This window comes from Heteronotia binoei, chromosome 5 (assembly GCF_032191835.1).
Source record: "Heteronotia binoei isolate CCM8104 ecotype False Entrance Well chromosome 5, APGP_CSIRO_Hbin_v1, whole genome shotgun sequence".
Classification (NCBI taxonomy): Eukaryota; Metazoa; Chordata; class Lepidosauria; order Squamata; family Gekkonidae; genus Heteronotia; species Heteronotia binoei.
In genome coordinates this window covers 108,621,905-108,640,267 of record NC_083227.1, presented here as the reverse complement: position 1 = coordinate 108,640,267, position 18,363 = coordinate 108,621,905, and the positions used below count along the sequence as shown (strand labels likewise).

Genomic DNA, 18,363 nt, shown 5'->3' with positions numbered 1-18,363 from the left:
CATAGCTGACATACTATACGAAGTGGGTTTCATCCTCCCTACACAAGTCAGAGTCTAGTCACACGTTACCTGCATTTTAAGAGTGGGATTTAGAGGTCCCCCAAAAAGTGGCAGGAGAAGAATGGAGTGATTTATGCTTCCCCACTCCTCACTTCTCTACTCGTTACAACCCCTTCCGCTCTCCTCTTCCCTCCCCTGGGAGTTCCACTGCAACCTTTGAATGTAACGTGTAGTCAGCCCCTCAGCCTCCATCATTTTCTAAAGGGTTTTAAGAAGTTGTCATGGGGTGTCCCAGACACCAGGGGAAGGACGTTGTGGTACAGATACCTTCTTCCCTGAATCAAACAGAAGTCCAGTGGCACCTTTAAAGACTAACAAAATTTATTGCAGAATAAACACTTGTAAGCCAGAGATTTCGTCAGATATGTGGAGTGTCTGTTAGGCAGATACATTTATACTTAAAAGTTTACAGGCTACAGAAAGGTGGTGGGATTCAGTTACTCTACTGAAAGTAGTCAGCAGAAGTTCTTTCACTTTATATGAAGGTGAAGTGGCTGTCAGGGGAAGACTAGGTGATTATAGAGTAGATCAGTTATTGCTTGGCCTGAGGACAGTAGTGTGAATACAGAAAGCCTTTTGCACAAATTTTTAGGACTGAAGGATTAGGAGCTACAAGGATAAATTTGTGATCCAGTGTGCAGTTACGTGGAAGTTGATAGGACTTGCTTCCAAGTAAACATCCATAAGACTAGAAGAGTATAGCCAAGGCTCTGCCTGTCTCTAACTTTCTCTTCCCAGGCTGTTGTGTACTCTGGTTTGGTGAGGTTGTACTGCACAACACAGTGTATGATTAAGACTTCTTCCTTGGTGTGTAGTTCTTCCAGGAGTGCAGTTTAGTCAGCTGTAACGTTTAATCTGGAATGAATGCCATCAAAGAAGGCACTGTCTCCTGTTTAAGATTGTTCATGAGCAAGGAGAGTTGGTGCCCTGGGATCATGTGTTCATACCCTTTACGGGCAGACAAGAAGGTACAATCCAGTTCATCAGCTCTGTACGTTCAAGGCTTCCATAGCGCTTGAATTTCCACTCCCCTGTTGTAGAAGAAAATTAGCTTCCCTTTACAGGTAGCTGAAAAAAGTGGCAGTACAGTAGCTGAACACAGCAACATGGGAAAAATAGAGGATGTGTGTTTAATCAGAACACAAACAAAATAACATGCTCCCCCACAGGCTGACAGCAAGTTTAGCAGTTACAAAGAAACTAGCCCTGAACTGGATATAATGATGTGGACCCATCTAGCCCTGCCTGCATGTATGATCATCTGTTGTATTAATCTACAAAGCAGTCCTCACATAGAAGACCTTTCTGTATCAGAATATTGTAACACATGTTGGAGCGCTCAAGACATGCTTCTGTCATTTAGGTCATGTGAGCTATGGTTTGGGGAATACTATGGTGGATATTCTTTCCACTGGTTTAAGGGATCCATCAGTGCAAGGCTCAATCCCAATAGCCTCCTTCTCTGCATTTGTGGTTCTCAGTTTAGCCAACAGCTTGTCCCTTGCTTTGTGTTTTCTTTAAAATGTGTTAGAACATGTGTAGTAGGAGATGACTTTAAGGGGGGGGGGTTTACTTATTTTGCTCTTATTCTCTTGAGAAGGGGAGAATAATTTCCCTCATGAAGTGGGTGGGGAAAAGTGCAGGAATGAGCTCCTTGTTGGGAGAGAAATACCATGGTTTCAATAAAGAAGTGATGAAATGTTAGCCTTTATCATTTGCTAAAATGAATCATGATTACATTGCATTGAAACCAGTAGAACTCTATGAATTATCAGAGAACTCTTGCTTCAGTGAGCCTACTCTCAAGCTACCTAGAAATAAGTTTTACTGAGTTCAGCAGTGCTTAAGTCTTTGGTCTCAATTAACTTTAGTTGGATTTTGGACAATGACAGTGTTCAAAATGAAACCAGTCACCTAAATGTTAAAAATGATGGTGGACCAGGAACAAGAATATGTCAGTAAACAGAGCAGTGCTAGAGGGGGTTTTGGTGAACATCTTTGTTTTGCTACTGTTGTATAAATGTCAGTAATTCGCAATGATATATATTTTAATGACCTCTGTAATTTTACTTTAGCACTTGTATACAGCATTATAGAAAGGTTTTAGTCAGTCTGAGAAAGAGGTACTAATTTATCTTTAGTGCAGGAACTGAGAGCAACATCCCTTCACTGCCAAGAGAACAGAGGTGGTACACTGTGTTAGAGGAGCAATCTCTCCCAAAGCAGAAATAATAGAACAGTAGGGATATTTTTCTGTCTCCCTACTTACAGATGTTAACAGATTGGGTTGAAATTTATAACCTATTTCTATTAAAGTTCAAAAACCCTTACATATGTGCACTGCAGTTGCTGAAACATCTTGTGCTTCAACCTGAAACACCACCCTCTCCACAACAAAAATGGTTATTTGTATTAAACTGTTAGATGGTTTTTCCGCAGGACAGGTGAACCCATCACAGAACCTGAACAGTGTATCCAAGAGTACCCTATTAAATATAGCTTTCAGACTGGTCAAGACTCTAGAATGTTGCCAACTTATTCATTTAATTCTGTCCTGATCCATTAGGTATGTTACTCAGTGATGGGAGAATGCAACATCCCTAGCTAGAGGGCTGTTTCAAACTCTTATGAAAGCATAACAGCACCTTAGAGAATAATCTCTGGTCCACACATCTCCTTTTAACTATTCAAGAATTATGCCATCAATGCAGCTCAAACATACTTAGCAGCTGAAGGCTACAGCGGGCACCAGTTGAAGAACAACTTTCATCAGGCACTTTGTTATCAAGAAATAATTTGACAGATTGGCCAGAAGAGTATGATCAGCTGCCATTCCAGGCCGGGTAAGTGATGCATTCACATGTAACAGTTCCTGAGGCAGGGCAGCTAACCATGAAGTATTTTCCCTCTTCACTCATTGTGTGTGTACATATATATTGTCTTTGGTTCCGTATCAGAAATGTTGAATAAATCAGATATTTTGGGGTGGTGAGTGTGTCTGTGTTTCAAGTTTTTCTCTCTTCAGAGCTTGAGAGCCACCACTTCCTACTCTGTGACTTGTTTTTCTGTCTCCCTGTTAACATCTGGTTGAAATTTACAACCTATTTCTATTAAAGTTCAAAAGCCCTTACATATGTGCACTGCAGTTGCTGAAACATCTTGTACTCCAAACCTGAAACACCACCCTGTCCACAACAAAAATGGTTATTTGTCTTGTCTGCTGTCCTCTGCCTTACCCCCTGAAATTACAAACTGAAAAGCAGAGGTGAAAGGGCTGCTATTTGCATATAATATTGCTGCTTCATTGGGCTTTCCTCTTTTCCCACCTCTTGCTGATACACCTTGGGGGGAGGGGGAATTGCAGACATAGGTTCAGCTGTCCCATAAAGATGTTAATATCCTCAGATGTTAAGAGCAACTAAGGTGCTGTTAGGACTGTTTAACTAGGTGTTTATTTCGACAGTCAAGGGAAATTAAAGCCAATTCAAGATGCTCTCTTTGAAAGAACAGTTTATTGATACTGAAATTACGTGTTTATTTCCTGGTTGACAAAAACCTTCTCATGTGGTCCTTTAAAAAAATATCATTATAACATTGTCTCACACTCTTGTTCCATTCTCCTAAGTGCCCCCTGCCCTGCTCCTCTCTTTCCAGGCTAGGTGTCAAGGCAAGACAGCTTAGGGTTTGCTTCCCCACAAATCAAAACAAAAAAAAGCATGTCAGCCCAGAGGAAGAAAAAGGCAAATGATCTAACCAAGGAGAAAAAGCAGACAGCTGAGGAATTGTTAGGAGCCCCGCACAAAAAAAGCACCTTTAAAAGGAAAATAGAACCAACAACACATATTTTCTACTGCAGGATAAGGAACTTCCCAATAGTCAAAAAATGGACTGGCATTCAACTTAAAATAGAAGCTGCTTTATCATCTGAATCATAGCAAAGGAAAATAAAGGACAAAAAGGCCTAAAAAATAGATTCAGTTCCCTCTAGAAGTTCTGTAGGAAGCCTGAGATTATGCTTTTCCATGTTGTGCATTGGTACTTGAAGCTGGCTGCTCAGCATCCCTACATCACTTTCAGAAAGTTAAGAGATGGACCTAAGTGGTTATGTTATCAAAAAGGCTTTTAACAGCTGGTCCTACAAGAACTTTATTCAGCAACTCTTTTTGGCAGGGTTCACCGCTGTTGCCAACTCTAGAGGGCAGAAGGATAAGTTTAATACAGCAAAGGATTTCTTTAATTAAAAAAGCGCTTGCTCATTTAAATCAATACCAAAACCAACTCTGAAAATAAGAAAGGGAAAGTGCAGAATTATTTTTGACAATCACTGCCACCGAGATAAAAGGAAATCAAAAGGAAAAATTGTATCACTTGCTGAGCTTGCTCCAATATGCCCAGGTGGGGTTCACATAGTGGTGTGGCACGAAGGGCTCAAAAGGAGATCAGATTCACCAGGCTGGGTCATCCTGGGCCCTGTGCAGACTGACCAAAACTGCAACCAAACAGAGCTACAGACAAGTGTTTAAAAGCCACTGATGTGGGTAGCTTTTGTGGGGGCTTTATTCAGACTGGCCCTCCTTATTTTGCTGGGGAGATGTAGACTCCCTCCGCTCCAAATTCCAAGAAATTCTCAATTCTGAAGAGAAGAGCCAAAATTTCAAGTCTATGCAATAGAGAACAGTTTCCTTCAGGAGTAGAGAGAACTGGCATCAGCCACATGGGGCTAATATATGTTGGAAGGAGGTAGCCTCACCTTCTCAGGGCCAGCAGGCATAGTGTTTTGTTCCCTGCAGAGCAGGCAGTACTGTGAGGGAGGGCACATGAAGGATCATTAGCAGCTCTGACACACAGGGATAGGAAGAAGGTGGTGGTGGAACTTCATGGTCACAACTGAGTGGGGGCATCCTCAAAGGTAATGAGGCTGGATTCCTGGCAAGCTGCTTTTCCTGCAGTGACAGAGTCCCGGCTCTTCTCGGGGAGCAGTGGAATATCAACCTTACTGCTGTCTTCATCCTCCTCCTCCTCCTCCATGTTGGGCCATGCTGACTGGTCTTCCACACGCTTTAGCCGCTCATTCAGTGCCTTTAGGGCCAGTTGTCTAAAGAATGAGAAAACAAGCCAATTAGTTAATGCAGGCTAGTTTTAATGTTTTGTGACTAAGTCATGGAAGAGAGCGCTACTCATTTGATCAGCTATTAAAAGGGGAGAAAGGGAATACAATGCCTCCAAAAGACCAGATCTTAACTCCTGCTCACCCCCACTCCTGTTTCATCCTCCTACAGACAGTATGTATTCTGGGCACAGACTGCCACTTGGAAGTGCCATACTGAAGTTAAAGACGTGTCTACAGTAGTTGTCCTTACAGTAAAATATTCGAGTAATGGCTTTAAACTTTAATTTCAGTTGTTTATCTATTGCAACTCAGTTCCTTGGATGAATCTGTTCTCAACAAAATTTAATATATTCCCTACCTTTCTCTACTAAATAGTTCTTGCCTATCAGACAATGAAGATGTTTCCCAATAATGAGAAACTCTTTCAGGTTTATGTACTGTTGCTGAAATTGCTTGCCCCAGTGGTCCCTTTTGACCCACTGACAAAGAAAAAAAAGTAATTTTGCCCCCTTTTCCCCTCCTTTTTGCAGTCTACTGATCTATTTTATTTATTTACTGTATTTATAGTACAACTCTCTCATGGAGACTCAATGCAGATTACATAGTGCAATTCTGATGGATAGATCCAAGTGGGCAGCCGTGTTGGTCTGAAGCAATAGAACAGAGCAGTAGATAAGTTTCACCTTTAAGACCAACTAAGTTTTATTCAGAAATCTGATGGATATTATTCCTTGCAGATTGATGCCAGGAATCAACATTCCTGGAGTGAGAAGAAAGGGGGATGTACATCAAATGCTGTGTAATAGTAATGTTATGTTTTCTTCTCCTTTTGATTACTCCTCCTCCCCCAAATTGTTCAGTCCATGTATAGCTCTGTAAGCAGGCTGCATTCTAGGTTTGTTGTATATTTCGTTATGTAAAACGTTCAAGAATTGCCAGATATGATAGTGCATCTATCCACTGTAAAATTCTGGGCACACCCTTTGATTGTTTTGCTCTCTAATCCTTATAAAATAGTTATGAATCCAGACAAAGGAATGAATATAGGAGTAACAAAAGCACACTGGAAATAAATGGAGAAGAAAGTAATAGACTCTTTTTAAGTTGTGCAACTGTAATTCAATTTCACTGTCCTCACCTAGAACCACTGTGATATTTTGGAATATAGAAAATTCCTGAAGTGCAATTAAAACACAAGTTCCCAGTCACTGATACACATCGAAGTTCACTGATCCACACCTAGGATAGTCTAATGAGTTATGTGCATATAACTATACCCCAGCATTTCTTCAACCATTCCTTACCAATGTAGGACATCATTATAAGCCTCCCCATCAAAATTTATGCTGTTGTATAATAACTATATGTGCTTTTTATTTGAGGTTGTACTTCACAGTAAAAGCTGTCTGTCCCTTTTCATTTTAGGCAAGGAAAACTCCTTTCTGGAGTACTTCATTCCTGATTTGCAGCACAATTAGCCAATATACCTTGGACCATCAGAAATCATGACAGCATGTATAGTGAACAATGGCTCTCCTCTCACTTGAGTATCTCTATTCCATCATGTTTGAGACATCTGCTTTTTACCTTTTCCTGTACTCAGGAAAGACACTTCAGAAACATCAACTCCTGGCTTTCTAGCAAACCAAATGCCGAAAGACAGGGAGTGACATGACTCTTAACTTAGTTCACACCTGGAACAATTACCTGGAAACAAACCCCAATGAAATTATGGGAGATTTATTAACACCTTCAGCAAGCATTGACTAAAAAAAGAAACATACTCTGGTCAGTCCCAACATTTCAATAAATAACTAGCACATTGCAATTCTGATCAGAAAAATATAACCTTTTGCTTAATCTTTATTCATTTGATATAATAAAGTCAATTCAATCTCTGCATCAGGTGGTGTATTACTTCATTTGCACAAGTGTAGTCATGAAATCTTTCACGTCTTGGGGGGGAAAGTTGGGAGCCCCTTAGATATACAAGCAACCAGATAGAATAACAAAAAATTCCATTGAAACTCCAACATACACCTGTAATTCCTGAGGAAACATGGGATTCTTTTACAAGCACAGCTGTCTCAAAATCAGAGGCAACTAGGCACATAACAAGAGTTATGTGCACATGCAAACTGGACTAAGGACAAACATTAGGGCTGAGAATGAATATTTCTATAAAAAGGAAGTAGAAATGTGGTCTTAGCACACAGATTTTAGTGGACACTTAAAGAAACCTCACATCTTTCAACTTTACCAAAAATACTTTAGGACTGAATGCTACTGAATGTTTCACCTGTAGAAAGTGCCCCACATTTATATTCCCTAAACAACATTTGCACACCCTGTCAACACAGTGTGGGTATTAACTACTTACTAATTTGACCTACAATGCAGTCTAATGCAAAGTAAGGGCAGTTTAAGCTCCCTGAAACCAAAGGGAAATTGGAGTAACCATGGATAGGACTTCATGAAAAGTGTTTCCACATAACAACAACAACAAATTTTATTTGTATCCCGCCCTCCCCGCCGGAGCAGGCTCCGGGACCACATAGTATTAACTGTACAAGAAATATGACTGGCAGGTTTGTCAAGCAGGTAGCTACTTGCTGTAGTTTGCTTTTAACTTGTCAAGGTTTGACGCTCATTTAAAGCAAGTCTCCCTTCAATATACTGACCCTAGAGCCTTGCTTGGGGTGGCAGGCACATACATGGGTGTGGCAGTTACTCTGGCTGCTGCTAGCTGTAGACAGCTAAAGGCTCTGCATAAATTCAACTCATTTAATCCTCAAACTGGATCAACCAGGACTAATACAAGGAAAGGTTTGTATTTTTTTAAACATATGACAGTAGCCTATGAAAGCCACACTCAAGAATGGACAGGCACTGTTAGCTTTTAATTTTTTAAGTTCAAAGTGTGGGGGAAAAAACAGAAATTCAGTGCATCAAGCAAAAAAACTTTTTAGAAACATTCTTAGCATTGGTCACTAAAATAATTAGAAAAACATGAATGATTACCTGGTGTTTGGTGTTCAACCTGAAACAAGTTTGAAGACCACAATTGGCAAAGACCAAGATAAGCACCAAAATTTGACATGTTGCCAAAACGATTCTAATTTTGTTTCTTTAAGCATGACAGAAGATCTGTTGAAGTTAACAGCATATATTTTTACAAACATTCTACGTGTTTAGTGGCAAACTGACAAAAGAGTTTGTGTTCCTTTAAACAAGCACCTAGATGGGTTTAGTATTTTTTAGTAAGAATGCTATACATCAGCAGGTCTCCAGCATGGGTAACGACCCCAAAATGGACTATGACTCTCTCAGAGGTTGGTAACGAGGCCAGGAGCCATAAGGAACAACAAGTGAGTCAAAAGAGCGAAGTTTGCCTCTGCAGAATTACAAAACAGCCACAAAATACAACTGGTTATTGTGTAGTGCCATATAGTTATAAATATTAAATAAAAAGTAAAATATTCATTTGTTCAGTTTTAACTGATGGAAACTCCTAAGTCTTATATTGAGGGGGAGGGATGAAATTACTTTCCAAGAGGTTCTCAAAAACTATAGTAAAATTGGATCCCATGCAAAATCTGTTAAGGCAGCGGCGGGATTTGGGTCAATACCACTTCCTGCTGCAGCTTGGACTGCTACATCATGTTCTTCTTGTCTACCCCTAAGGGCAACATTTTGGCCTACAGTGGGAAGGAGGAATCAAACAAGTCCTCTTCTGCTAATGGAAATCAGCAGAGATTTACCATGGCATTCAAGACTAAATTTAGAAGTGGGTCCCATTTCAAAAGGTTTTGAGCACCATTACTATACACAAAACTACTCATAATTTTGGTTTCCCTCATTATTGTTAACTAGATAATGTGTATTTTACCTATTATTCACAGACCCTGCACTTCCACATCATGTTGATATATTATACGCTTGAAAGGGAGACAGAAATATGCAAGACCTTTAGCCACTAGATACACATTTCCTGTCTGCACTGGCACACATGAAGTGCCCCTCAGCATAAAGGCATTATGACAAGTGTTTCTTGGAGGAACACCACAATATACAATAGTCAATATTCACAGAATGGAAAAGGCAATTCTAAGTACATGCCTGACTCCTAAAAATGCATGCCCATTCTGTTTTGTTGTGTAAACATGTGAACACTATTGAGTGAATAAAGAACACCAAGACAGAGAAAGACTTCAGTAATTAGAATCAGAGTTGGAAGGGACCTCTAGGGTCATCTAGTCCAACCCCCTGCACAATGCAGGAAACTCACAAACACCTCCCCCTAAATTCAAAGGATCTTCATTGCTGTCAGATGGTGATCTAGCCTCTGTTTAAAAACCTCCAAGGAAGGAGAGCCCAGCACCTCCCAAGGAAGCCTAAGCCTGTTCCACTGAGAAATCGCTCTAACAATCAGGAAGTTCTTCCTAAAGTTGAGCCGGAAACTCTTTGGATTTAATTTCAACCCATTGGTTCTGGTCCTACCTTCCGGGGCCACAGAAAACAATTCTACACCATCCTCTGTATGACAGCCCTTCAAGTACTTGATGGTGATCATATCACCTCTCAGCTGCCTCCTCTCCAGGCTAAACATCCCCAGCTCCTTCAACCTTTCCTCATAGGACTTGGTCTCCAGACCTCTCACCATCGTCGCCCTCCTCTGGACCCTTGTCTATATCCTTCTTAAAATGTGGTGCCCAAAACTGAACACAATACTCCAGGTGAGGTCTTACCAGAGCAAAGAGATACCATCACATTGCGTGATCTGGACACTATACTTCTGTTGATACAGCCTAAAATTGCATTTGCCTTTTTAGCCACCGCATCACACTGTTGACTCATGTTCAGCGTATTATCCACTAAGACCCCTAGATCCTACTGCTAAGACAAGTCTCCCTCATCCTATAACCATGTATTGGATTTTTCCTAACTAAATGCAGAACTTTACATTTATCCCTGTTAAAATTCATTCTATTGGCTTTAGCCCAGTTTTCCAGCCTGTCAAGGTCATCCTGTATCCTGTTTGTCTTCTTCTGTGTTTGCAACCTCTCCCAATTTCATATCAGCAAATTTAATAAGCATTCACTCTATGCCGTCATCCATTTATAAAGATGTTGAACAAAACAGGCCCCAGGACAGATCCTTGAGGCACTCCACTTGTCACTCCTCTCTAAGAGGATGAGGAACCATTCACAAGCACTCTTGGGGTGTGAGCTATCAACCAGTTACAGATCCAACTAACGGTAACAGGATCCAAACCGCATTTTTCCAACTTGTCAACAAGGATAGTATGTGGAATCTTATCAAAAGCCTTACTGAAATCAAGATAAACGTTGCCTACAGCATTCCCCTGATCCAGCAAGGTAGTCACTTGCTCAAAAAAAGAGATCAGGTTAGTCTGACAAGACTTGTTCTTGAGAAAACCATGCTGGCTCTTAGTAATCACATCCATTCTTTCTAAATGTCGGGACCGACTGTTTGATGATTTGTTCTAAAACTTTTCCAGGTATAGACATCAAGCTGACGGGTCGGTAGTTACCTAGATCGTCTTTTTTCCCCTTCTTGAAGATGGGGACAACATTTAACCACCTCCAATTTTCCGGCACCTCTCCTGTTCTCCAAGAATTCTCAAAAATAATAGCCAGAGGCTCAGAAATTACATCCGCAAGCTCTTTTAGAACCCTTGGATTCAAGTCATCTGGACTTGAGGATTTAGTTTCATTTAAAGAAACTAGGTGTTTATGTATTACTCCAATGCTGATCCTAGGCTGGAACTTCATACCCTCCTTATATGTTCTGTTTTTGCCACGTTGAGCACCATTTCCCTCAGAAGAGAAGATTGAGGAAAAGTAGGAATTGAGCAGTTCCACCCTCTCTTCATTACCTGTTACAATTTCACTTTCTTGCCCTTGCAATGGGTCTACCATGTCCTTGCTCTTTTTCTTACTCTGAACATAAGAAAAGAACCCCTTTTTGTTGTTACCATCCAATGTTTCATGCATGTCCAAGAATTTACATCTGTCAATAGTACCCAAGAAAAATTAAAAACCCATTGATCATAACATGTAGGAAAAACTGATTGAAACCAAAGATCATCATTACTTTATTAATGAAAAAAAATTGGAAAACATTGATATATATCCATCACAAGGACTGCACAATTTCCCTGCTCCTCACAGTAGCCCTTTTATATCTTGAGAAAGAAAGACACAGGTCCCGCATGAACTAACAGCCACGTGAAGCAGTGGACTACACACAGAAAGTGGAAGGGGCCTTCATCAGTGGAGCTCAGTGACAGGAATGGTGATTTTTTCTTCCTTCCTCTCCCCACTGCTGTCTCCAGATCCTCATGGTCATTAGCCAGTGTGGATCCTGTGATTTCAGGAATAAACTTTCCTGGAACTGGAAAGGGCTGCTTGGTGGGAAAAGAAAGATGACTGCCCATTACCTTCAGCCATTTGTATAATGATCTCTTGAATACAAGTTTTTTTTTTAAAAAATATAAAAATTCTGCTATGAAAAAATATGACTTATGATTAGTTGTTATGCAATTAATTACTTCTACTCTTTACATCATCTGAGTCCTCATCTTATACAGTTAGTTCTGCATTTCAAGAAATTTACCTTCTCCGTTCAGCATCCTGTGGATCTGTTCCAGGCAAGCTGATAGTAATGGAGGAAGGGGCACCGACATCATAACGTTTCACTGTTTTTCGACAGACTTTCACTTTCACCAATATACTGTGCACAAGGTTAGCCACCAAGCCAACAACAGGTTGCAGGATCTCAGGGAAGAATGTGGCAAATGCAAAGTGGTCTGACATATCACCTCGTCCTCTGCTGTGCCTCTGGTAAAAACGGAGATATATCCAACTGGAAAGCACTCCAAAACCATAAGAAGCCAAGACATTACTTTCGATGAGGGTGGTCAATCTCAGAACTGCCAGAATCAGGAGCAAGAGCATGGGGACAACCTTCATTCGTACCTGAGGTACCTTCAAGACAGTACTGTCACCCATGGTCTGTTTGAGAGCCACCAAGACACCTCCAAGGAAGCCAAGCATGCCATAGATTCGAACAGTAAATAGGTAAGAGAGATTGAATGATGCCACATAGGTGAGAAGGTAAGAGAAGGCCCCCAGGAGCCCAACTGATACATTCACCACAGCAAAGAAGATCAAAAGCTCCAAGGCTCCCCACAATGGCTCAAGCAACCTTCCTGCTATCACCACTGTGGCCAGACTCACACCTACATTCCAGATATGTTTTTCCACAACACTGTGGGTTGCCAACGTCCAAATCCAGAAGTTGGGTGGGAAGAGATACCCAGGGGTCACCCCAAGTCCAAAAGCTGTGTCCACAGCAAAGGAAAGAAGGTAGAGCAGAATCACAATGGCACATATAGACTTCACTACTACACTGGTACTAGCCAGTACAGCCAGGAAATGTTGCCGGGCTACTGGAAGGTATCTGTTCATGTTTATACCCACACGCCCTGCCACACAAAACAGGATCCTTGATCCAAGAGACTTGGCTTAGGGGCAGATAGGAAGAGGATCTGGTCGCCAGGAACCCCCTTCCTCTTCTCAATGCGGAATCACCGCCAACTCTATCATCTTCTTCCGCATAGCGCCCAAAGAGAGACGGCAGCGGCTGGATATTGGCGCTGAGGCTGCTCCTTTACCCAGCCTGCCTCCAAGTGGAAAGCATTAGTAGCCCCTGGGTTCCTCTCCAATACCACTGCTTCGACCCTCTCGCCCTAAGGTGTCTGACGCAGCACGGGCACCACCCGCGGCTTCCAGGAGACTGGAATGAGGCGAGAGTCTCAGAGGCCAAGAGGCGACGAGGCAAAGGGGTGGTTGATTTCCAAGAGTGGGCGCAGCCCGGCTCCTCGCAACCCCATTCAGCTGTGCAGCGGGGCGGAAGGCCTTATGGGAGAGCCTCCTCCTCGGCCCTGTCTCTCCGCCGGAAGCTCAGCCTTCTTCCTCCTCCTCGCTCTGGGCCGCCCTCATAAAGCCGCCGCCCTCGCCTCCGCCAGTAGGCAGGAGCTCTTACTGCTTCCCACAGGCCGGGTCTTCACGGCCTCTACAGACGCAAACAAACAGCAGGACTGCGCCTGCGTTACTGCTAAGAGCCGCTTCCTGACGCATGCTGGAAAATAGAGTATGAAGTCTCCCTCATAGCGAGGGCACCAAACAGGAGAATGACTACTAATCCCAGCCTGCACAGGGTTATGGCATCTGCGGCAAACTGTCGGGACGAAAGAGGGATCTGGGAGATTGAGCTTTTCGGCCATTCCAGTTAGGCGGGGCCGAGCGTTGGAGCCAAGTCAGCTGCTGAGGTCGCAGTCGTCCCGGCATGCTCCAGTGTTACGTAGTGCTGGGCAGGGCAGGCGCGGCAAAGGTCTCAGTCTTAAAGCAGCGCCACTAGCAGAAAAGCGGCATCTACGCGCCTCTGGCGTCGCGGTAGTTGATGGAAGTGAAGGTCGCCTTCTAATGGGCAGCCCCCTGTGTGTAACGCTGGATCACGTGGCACAGATCGGCCAAGAATTGAAGGTCGAGACTACCTGCGAGGTTGTTTTGAGGGAGGGAGCGGGGGAGATGCAAGCATAGACTGATTTTAATGGGTTTCAGTTTCCAATACATCAGTACTCGGAAGAGGGACCACTAAGGAACGCTGGGGCTGCTATGCGGAGGAAGGCGATGGCAAGGCAAGTCACCTCTGCTCGTCTCTTTCCTGGAATAGCCCGTGGAAGGGGGTCGCCCTGTGTCTCTTGCGACTCGACGGCACGTTCTTTAGTCCCCGAGGAAGTGTTAATGAACGGGCTTCGAGTTTCTGAGAAGAGACAAAAGCTGTGTTGTACATCAGGGAAAGGATGCCGCAGTGGTGCAAAGCTGATTGTTCCTATCATATTTCCAGCGGGATAGATGCAATGGTCTCTTGCAACAAAACCAAGAAGAGAAGTCTTGTGGCCCCTTAAATATTTAGTTAACTGAAATTAGTGAGAGTTCTGTGTGTGAAATGTATTTAGGTTGTACTCTGCTTTTCTCAGGTCTGCTCACGACCTGATCCCCGGCAGTAGCTGGGTTATCAGGTAGCCGGCTCGAGGTTGACTCAGCCTTCCATCCTTCCGAGGTCGGTAAAATGAGTACCCAGCTTGCTGGGGGGAAAGTGTAGATGACTGGGGAAGGCAATGGCAAACCACCCCATAAAAAGTCTGCCGTGAAAACGTTATGAAAGCAACGTCACCCCAGAGTCGGAAACGACTGGTGCTTGCACAGGGGACCTTTCCTTTCCCTTTCCCTTTCTCACCAATGGGGTCTCATTCTCACGGCAACATGCCTATAAGGTAGGCTGAGCGAAGAAAGAGTGATTGGCCCAAAGTCACCTAGTGAGCTGTGGTAGAATGAAAATTCAGATCTGCAGCTCTTGGATCCTTCTAGTTAGACATTGGTAACCACTATGTCATGCTGGCTCTCTGCTGGGACTGACGTTTTTGCAGCACCATGCTTTGATTTCAGAGGGGACCATTTCCAGAGTCTTGGAGATGCCTTTTATTTGTGTGGTGTCATGAGTAAAATGCAACAAAATCATGAAGGTTTCAGGCTGGTGAGGAAAATAATGCACTGAAATACTTTGCTGCTGTCAGTTTGAGCCCAGTGCAGTGTACATATTATATGACACTGTTCTCTCCTTCATAAATGTTTCTTGTTTTCAGAGGAATGCACCTTCTGTATCTTACAGACTAATGAGCCAGGTATTTTAGTTGTGTGTGTGTACTTTTTGTAACTAGTGTTGGCTGTGACATAAAGGCAAGATTTAATAAACTACAATAATAGCTTGTCCTTGAATGTATTTGAGGTTAAATTGGAGTAGGCAGTGGATGTTCTCTGGACAAATCCAAGCAGTTCTAAGGTTACAATACCATACAAAGTTAAACAAGCAAATTCCATTGAACATAATGGGTCTTCTGAGTAGATATCCCCAGTGTGTAGGCGTCCAATGATTCAACTGGAGAGTTGGGTATACACTTAAATTTCTGTGATTAAAATAAATAGGACAAAACCTTGGATGCATTGTGACACTATATTTAAAGAACACTTGCTGTAATTATAGTTTGATTTCTTCATAATAGATGTTACAATGTTAGCAACTCACCTTTTTGGCTTTTTAAAAAGGACTAATTTATAACAAAGACTAGAACTACATGGTGCACCCGCAAACAGGTTTAATAGAAATGGGGACTGATGAGGGGTGTTTCTGTACTTAACACGCCTTAAATCTTGAATTCTCCATGTACTTCTTCCCCATCAGGATTTATTTTTGTTTTGAGAGGTAGCTGGGTGACAAGAGGCTGGAGAAGGAAGGGCTGTGGGAGGAGAAATAGTGAGCAGATGAAAGGCTAAGTTTCTCCCTTGCTCTCAGTTTACAAAGATGAATGTGGGGCTGGAAGCCATGTGATTACCTTCCAATGTAAATGTCTGCCTTAAGCAGGTTTCACCAAGGTTGTGTGTACACAATCTACTTGCCTTCTCTTTTTGGTATTCTAGATAAGGTATGATCCCCCCTGGTGGACGTTGTAATTTTTGAAAAGTTTGTGTCAGCAATGCAGAGTGGGTATCCAGAGCAGTAAGCTTCTAAAATACACCATCGTTTGAATGGAAATGAAAAATTATATGTTGTAAACTTGAAAAGACTGCTTGTGAAAGGAGGGGGAAGGTTCTGTTTCTAGCTCATTCTAGGAGAATACATAAGTATACACAGTCATGCTTGTTGCATCTTATTTTCTCATGAATGGCAGTTGTATCAGCAAAAGTGATTTCAGCTTGGTAGCAGATTATATAAACGCAAATCAGATTCCTATCCACGGATTAGAAATTTATTTCTCAAGGTCTGAACATGCTCAGAACCTGAGATCCTTGCATATTTCTAGCTCTGTATGAGAGATCTAATTTTTTCACAAAACAGAAGAAAAGTGACTGTTACTATAACCAAATAATGGTAGGAAATTACTTCAGCATTCTTATATGTATATAGCAAACTCTGAAGTCTGCCATAGTGAGTGTGCCCTTCGGACTCTGATGCAGCAGTAATATTTAGTACACTTTTTAAAAAAAAGATGTAAAGCAAGTCACATGTTTAAACATCAGCTATTTTGTTCATGGGGAAAGAGCATAGGGCACCAGAATGATGTTCACAGGCTCTCTGTATTCATTCCATTCAGCAGAATGCTTCTCTTATTCAGCAACAGCATCTCTGTGCGATACCTTTCAGCAGTCAAGTACCAAAGAAACAAATAATGCCCATGTCATCTACAAACAGCTCTCCACTGGAAATCCTTTGTATTCAACATCCAGCCGCCTTATGTCACTACAGAAATACTATTTTAGAGTGATGTGTCATATATTCAAGACATGGGAAGAATCCTTATTCTCCTACAGGTGAAATCAAATACTGGAAATGTTCCTCTCAACTTCAGCTACTAATACTGACTTTACTCAACAAAACATTTCCTACCCAGTGAGCATTGTTTATGGAGGCATTTCCATGGAACATTAAACAACTGGAATGAAAATTGTCAAAAAAGCATTTTATTTCTCCTTGTTCTGCTGATTGTCCATCTTAAACCAACAAAAAATTAGCACACTTAAAAATACCTTTGAAGATAGATACTTTTCTGCACTAGTACTGATCTTTCTGCAGTAAAATAACCATTAGTCATTATAAGCAATGATCTGCCATTTTGTATACTTTGATGAGGGGATAAAGGGAGAAACAGCACAGGTATCCCCTTTGCTTTCCTGTACAGAGGAGTTTTTGTGCTGTTAACTAAACAGGGACTTGCTAGAAAGCTAAAATATAATTGTAATGTGCTTTGATTGTGGGAAGGATGCTGTGGGGCAGAATTCAGAGCTATGAATGTACTACATGAATATAGTGAATTGAGGGACTTCAGGGGTTGGAAAATGCCGAGCTGAACTGCTTCTCAGAAGGGGAGCAGGCTGGAACTTCTGTTCGGGACAGTGGAAGGCAATCTAATGCCTACTGCCTACTTTTCTCAGTCAGAGATCAGTCCAAGATATGCACAGGAAACTTTGAGGAGATTTACCTTGGCTAAAAGGGAGTCCCGAGGTGGGGGGGGGGGCTCCTTTGAGGGATCTCCGGAGACGAGTTGCATTTTCATCATCTGCAGAAGTTTCCAGAGTCATTTATTTGACATAAGCTCGACAGGATCCTAATCTTCTTTGATACTGCTAAACATCTAAAGCTATACAAGACCGGTGTTGATCTGGATAACTACAGAAAAGGTACAGATGGCTATCTTTCATTCTGGGACTAATTAAAGTTAAACAAAATAAAATCAGAAGGTGGGAAATTGAAATCTAGAAAGCTTGGAAGAAGGGGAGAAGGGGCGAAATTTGGACTTTGTAAATTTAAAAGACAGTGCTAAAAAGTGGAAAGGAATTTATTGTTTTGTCTACTTGCGGTTTTGGAGAAAAAGCCCCATTGTCATAGACTTGCAGCTCCCACAGCCAACGCAGGAAATACGTCAAGCATCGTGAGATATCTCTACCAGCGAAAACGAGATTTGGTGGCAAGCAAAGCAGGAAGTATCGAATAGAAAAGGGAAATCATTGAAGCAGCCAGCCTACTCTAGGACTATAATATCATAGAAAAACATCGGCAGCCATTGCTAGGAGGCTAAAAATTAAATAAAATTTTTAAAGTGTTCGGGACATTAAAAATTGGTGTAGCTGACAGAGGTGACGATTATAAGGTAAATATTATTGGACATTACTGTTAATAACTATTTTAGAAGCCTCTAGAGAAAAAAGGAAATTTTTTTTAAAGTGTGGCAGAAAGTCACGACCGCCATTTTGGAAAAAATAAAAACTTTAAAAATTAATATCTGAGCCCAGGAGGCTCTGAGGACAGTGAAATTAGGCTTATTGAAAAGAGCAAGCCTCACTCTTTTAAATCTAATAGTTGAAATTTAATTTGGTGAGGTCATAATTTTCGGTGTTTTTACATGTCAGACCATAAGCAAACCCGTGCAAGGACTGCTTCACTGGAGAAAATGCAGGACCAATTAGATGCAATGGAAGCCAGGATAGTGAAAGGGATGAGGGAGATGGTAACTGCTTCCAAAAAAGAAATTAGAAAAGATATTGAAGAGC

General features: G+C 41.9%; 1 protein-coding gene across 1 annotated transcript; it reads right to left on the bottom strand.

Annotated features, from left to right (window-relative positions):
• Positions 1 to 3,553: 3,553 nt before the first annotated feature.
• TMEM115 (transmembrane protein 115) lies at positions 3,554 to 14,177 on the bottom strand. Its single transcript, XM_060240025.1, has 2 exons — positions 11,810 to 14,177; positions 3,554 to 5,155 (listed from the first exon to the last, which is right to left on the bottom strand). The coding sequence occupies exons 1-2, from the start codon at positions 12,661 to 12,663 to the stop codon at positions 4,942 to 4,944; spliced, it is 1,068 nt and encodes a 355-aa protein (XP_060096008.1). The 5' UTR covers positions 12,664 to 14,177; the 3' UTR covers positions 3,554 to 4,941.
• Positions 14,178 to 18,363: the final 4,186 nt, after the last annotated feature.